The sequence below is a fragment of the Vicia villosa genome, linkage group LG4 (assembly GCF_029867415.1).
Source record: "Vicia villosa cultivar HV-30 ecotype Madison, WI linkage group LG4, Vvil1.0, whole genome shotgun sequence".
Taxonomy (NCBI): domain Eukaryota; kingdom Viridiplantae; phylum Streptophyta; class Magnoliopsida; order Fabales; family Fabaceae; genus Vicia; species Vicia villosa.
The window spans coordinates 190,894,587-190,899,390 of NC_081183.1; the positions used below are offsets into that span (position 1 = coordinate 190,894,587).

The following is a 4,804-nucleotide window of genomic DNA, read 5'->3' on the forward strand; positions in this document are numbered from 1 at the left end:
TCTAAAAGATTGAGCATCTCAAGCATGTTCTAAGGCACTCATGATTCATATTTCGGTGTTAGCAGTGCACATGGGACATAAGGGACAGAGACTAATTATTATATCCAACGGCATGAGGAAAAAAATGCCATCCACAGAGAACAAATCTCATGAGCTCATATATTTAAATTTGAATAGTTTTCTCAATGATGGAGAATTTTCCTTGAAATTCTAAGCCAAAATTTTCAGCAACAAAATATAGCTTTCACTTAAGAAATTAAGAAACACCTACAGGAATTTTACCTTATAAAACAATCAGCAGATTCTCAACTTCACACTATAGGTAAGTAAGTGGAAAAAATAGTCCTTGATGTACATAAGCATAATTATCCACTAAAAGCCTAGAGCAATAGAAATCACTTCTCAGAATTTGTAACTGATCAGTTCTATTTACAAATTTGATGATCCCCGCCGCGATCTTTACCATTTTACCTGCAGTAATTTATCATCTAACAAACCAAATGGACCCTTAAAGCTACAACAATTAGGCTAATTCAAAAACTTCGTCTTTGCTAAACGTCCACTGTCCAGTTAATGTTATTTGTATCGCTTTCGTGTGATTTTTGGAACTGAGCAACTTTGGCGTGGTATGCAGCTGCAGCAGCCGCGGCGGTCTTACTCTTCATCCTCTGACCTTGAGGAAGCTCAGAAGCTTCACTAACAGAAGCAAACCGTAGCTCCGATGGAGGAATGAAACAATCTATAGAAAGGCCAGGGACATTGAACGCAACCTCTTCGATTGTCCATGCTTCCTCCATCTTGGTCTTAGTATGGCTCATTGCTGTTTCCCCAAACCTGAAAAGTGTCACTACAGATCGACCCGAGTGTGCAATCATGATTCCTTCAACAGGCCTGTAGTCGTCGAGAAACGAATTAATTGTGGTCTCCCAATAAACTGCATCGCCTCCATTGTTTTGAATGCGGGTCAAATGGGAATCTTCCAAGTGAACAAGAAGTCCTGTTTTTTGACTAAAGTATCCGAATAAAACATGCCTTATGATCTCTGCTGGACCTTCGCTCCTCGCTTTTAATGTCGATGGATCTGCACAAAGCTTGAGGATGAAACAATCCTCTTCGTTTATCTTCTTTTCTCCAATGCATCTTGCATTGATAAACATGCTAGCAGTTGTTCTTGGGTCAAGACCCTATAGGTAGAAACAAAAAAGTCTAAGTTACAATTCAATAATAGCCACATATGTAAAGGTAGGGGATAAGATAACGGCAGAGAAATTCACCTGAAGCGCGCGTCGAAGTGGCCTCACCGGCCCTTTTGCAGCATGTGCACCAAGCCATGGCGTGTGACGCCACACAAGCTTCCCGTTACAACCAGCATGAACCTTGCTGCCACCAAGAGCAAGCTCTACATACCACATATCTGGATTCATCTGCCACAAAACAAATCCACCAGACTCTGCAGCTTTGGAGGAATTACGGCTACGCGTCACTTTCTTAGCAGTCTCGAACTCAGAGGCTATCATCCTCACTTTTCCCATGGCATAAGCATTGTTAATGGAATTTTGAAGCTTCAAACCACCCGAAGCAGCAATGTACTGCTGCAGTATGTACTGAGCAGAAGAAGTTTCCTGCAACAACACCAAATAACACCACCACAACATTACATTGCAATACTTTGTAGAAAAAGAGAAACCATTATAAGATCAAAAGTAACCAACACAAATCCCAACATTCCTTTTTCCTTCCTCAGTCCCCAAGTTCTACCTCTCTAGCGCACATCAGAACACATTAAGGGCTTATTTGAGTTTATTTATTCACATAAGCACTGGAGAGACTGTTTGGGAGAATTTCTAGAATCAACTTATGTTCTAACATGTCCATAACCTATTTTCAGCTTATTTTCTTAAACTCTCTAGGATACTTTCTAAAAACAGCTTATAGCTTATATGTATTTTGCTACATAATTAGATTATGCATAAGCATTTATATGATAAGCTCTTATGCTGTAAGAGCTTAACAAAGCTGATTATCCAAACAAAGCCTACATTTTCCAAACATCACAAAAACAGATCATGAAAGCTTAGAACTATCTTCCAGCCTAATCTCGGTCCCTGCAGTTGGATTTCAATCCAACAACCGAGATTTCGATTTGGCCGAAATAGACTACATAATATCAAAGTAGCACAAAACCACCAACCATGTAACATACATTGTACACCCAAACAAAACACTTTTTCTGCACAGATCTTTCAATTGCATTTAAGCTACTTCATCTAATCTTAGCAAATTACTCAAAACCCCTTCAATTTTCCAGCTACCAATCAAAATGAAACAAATTAATAAACAAGCTATGATATGAACATAATCAAAAACAGAACAGTGAAATAATCAAAGAGTGATAAAGAGAGAAAAAAACTAACAATGGGAATATCCTTGATACTGAGATGAGGAAAAGGATCAGTGGTGCAAACATGAACAGGAGCAAGAGGAGCACCCAGCACACCAAGAAGCAATCTCAGATCGGATTTCTTGCATGCTAAACCCGAAGAAGACGAAGAAGAAGAAGACGATGAAACAGAAGGTGCTCTAGCCAACTGTCCTTTCATCCAATGCCCCCATTTTCCTTCCCCTCTGTTACCATCCTCACCGTCGGTTCCGTCAGGACCTTCCTTCAACGGCGACAACGCTTCGACCGGTCTCAAACTCCCCGATCTCGTCACGAACATCTCCGGCGGCGGCGGACCTTGATGCTTTCTCCTCCGCCGGAGAAGCCCCGACATCGGAGAAACACTTCTGGCCGGAGTTTTGGCCGGGGAGAGTCCTCTAACTACTTCGTGTTTGAGGGAGGAAAAGAAGCCTTGCTTTTTGTCCATTTTTACGAGATTGCCACTGGAGAGTAGTGAAATGAAGATGGTTGTTTGTTATGTTGTTGGTGTTGGGTTGTTGTTTTGTGATTTTTCAGTTTGTTAGAATGAGAGGGACAAAAAAGGTAATTTGTATGATAAGCAAAGCAACGATTTGTGTTGTTGGGAACTTGGGATGGTATTGCCGCCAGATACGTTAACTGTGGACTGCACAGTACTGCGCTACCAACGTTGCTTCTTGCTGCGCTATCTTATAATATCATCAATGCTTATTTTATTTATTTTTGGAAAATAAAGTTTGGATATTTATTTTACTTATACTTACTTACAACTTGGTAGAGAAAGAAATAAAGAGAATGATATCATATACTTATAATATGTTGTGTTGACGATAATGTTATATGAAAAATAGATGAAAGAAACTTCTATGGTAAAAAAGTTTTCTTTAAATTTTTTTTTAAAGATGTACTTGCAAGGAAGGTCCACTATCTTACTTGTAACTCTACATTTATAAATACACTTAAATCTAGCTTTCATTAACTTGACGATTATACATGTTACTAGAGCCGTCAAAATGGGCCGAAGTCCATGGGCCGGCCCGCGGGGCCCGAAAAATATTAGGGCTTGGGCCTAATTTTTTGAGCCCATTTTATTTCGGGCCTTTTTGAGCCCGGCCCTAAATGGGCCAGCCCGTATGGGCTCCGGGTAGCCCATGGGCCCGATAAATAGTAAAATTTAATATTTAATTAATAAATTTTAATATTTAATACTAATTAAAAAATTCAAATTTTTGTATTTCTTTAAAATATATTTTATAATAGCAAAATATAAAAACAAATTTTAATATTTTTTTAAAAATTAAGCTTAATATAATATTTTTTTTAAATTAAAGAGAATATTTAATATATTTTTTGGAAATGGGCTTTTTGGGCCCAGCCCGAAAAAACCCGAGGCCCGAACAGCGTTGGGCCTGGGTAGTAAAAATGGAGCCCATATAAAAATGGGTTTTTTGGGCCCGGCCCGAAAAAGCCCGAGGCCCGTTTAGGGCCGGGTAGCCCGTTTTGACAGCTATACATGTTACATTGTTATCATCATTTACTCTCTTGTTCTTCTGGATCTTTGTGTAATCTCTATCCTAAAATTGTGGTATAATTTGAAGTTGGCGCAATTTTCTTCTATAAAGTTGAGTCGACCTCCTAATTGAATATTCTCGTCCATAGAGCAGAATATGGCAAACTAACAATTTTAATTTGGGGCTGATTTTGCAACGTCTATGTCAATTTAACTAGTCTCTAATGATTTAGTTTGCTCTAGAATAAGTGACTCAAAGTCTCTTAATGTTAAGTAGATTTGGGTTATTATAAATATAACTTTCGGTTGTTATGTAAAATATGAAAAATTGATCTTTGTGGTGTATATTTATAATTATAAATTATGTTATTTTTAATTGATATTCTCTTTTATTAATTAAAAATTTATTGATCTCGTTAATTTTATATAGAACTTGTTATGGGTCGTTCGTAAGACCCGCAAAGAAAGTTAAATAACAAACATTGAAGAAGAAGGTACACGGAACAAGTGGACTTTCATTTATGCTGATGACACACAATCACACCCTCCATCTTATCTCTTATTGTTGGATTCAATCGAATAGCAATCCGCACCAACACTGAATCGAACACATATGGTTTTAACCGTTCATACTAAATAAAGATTAGATCGCATCATTTAAGTATTAAATTCATTTCCACTCTCAGACTACTTCTCATTCACTCACTGACTTAAGCATTGAAATTTAAACCTTATAGGTCTACTTCATCTCCACTGCCCTGAAAGTCTGATCCAACGTAACATATTTAAACTCTCTTGTAATGTTTCATCACTTATCTCTCATTCTTCGAATGAAACAAAATAAACTACTGAGATTCAAATAAATTTTAATTAGT

At 37.7% G+C, this 4,804-nt stretch overlaps 1 protein-coding gene across 1 annotated transcript; it reads right to left on the minus strand.

Annotated features, from left to right (window-relative positions):
• Positions 1-276: 276 nt before the first annotated feature.
• LOC131596492 (uncharacterized) lies at positions 277-3,181 on the minus strand. Its single transcript, XM_058869150.1, has 3 exons — positions 2,415-3,181; positions 1,275-1,622; positions 277-1,184 (listed from the first exon to the last, which is right to left on the minus strand). Exons 1-3 carry the CDS (start codon positions 2,865-2,867, stop codon positions 552-554), a joined length of 1,434 nt encoding a protein of 477 aa, XP_058725133.1. The 5' UTR covers positions 2,868-3,181; the 3' UTR covers positions 277-551.
• Positions 3,182-4,804: the final 1,623 nt, after the last annotated feature.

What these genes read in the sequence shown, in the direction of transcription:
- LOC131596492 (XM_058869150.1), bottom strand. Translation starts at nt 2,867, where the DNA reads ATGGACAAAAAGCAAGGCTTCTTTTCCTCCCTCAAACACGAAGTAGTT. An exon ending in GTATCAAGGATATTCCCATT is followed by an intron (nt 1,623 to 2,414) that starts GTTAGTTTTTTT and finishes GTGTTGTTGCAG; the next exon opens with GAAACTTCTTCTGCTCAGTA. An exon ending in CACTTCGACGCGCGCTTCAG is followed by an intron (nt 1,185 to 1,274) that starts GTGAATTTCTCT and finishes TTCTACCTATAG; the next exon opens with GGTCTTGACCCAAGAACAAC.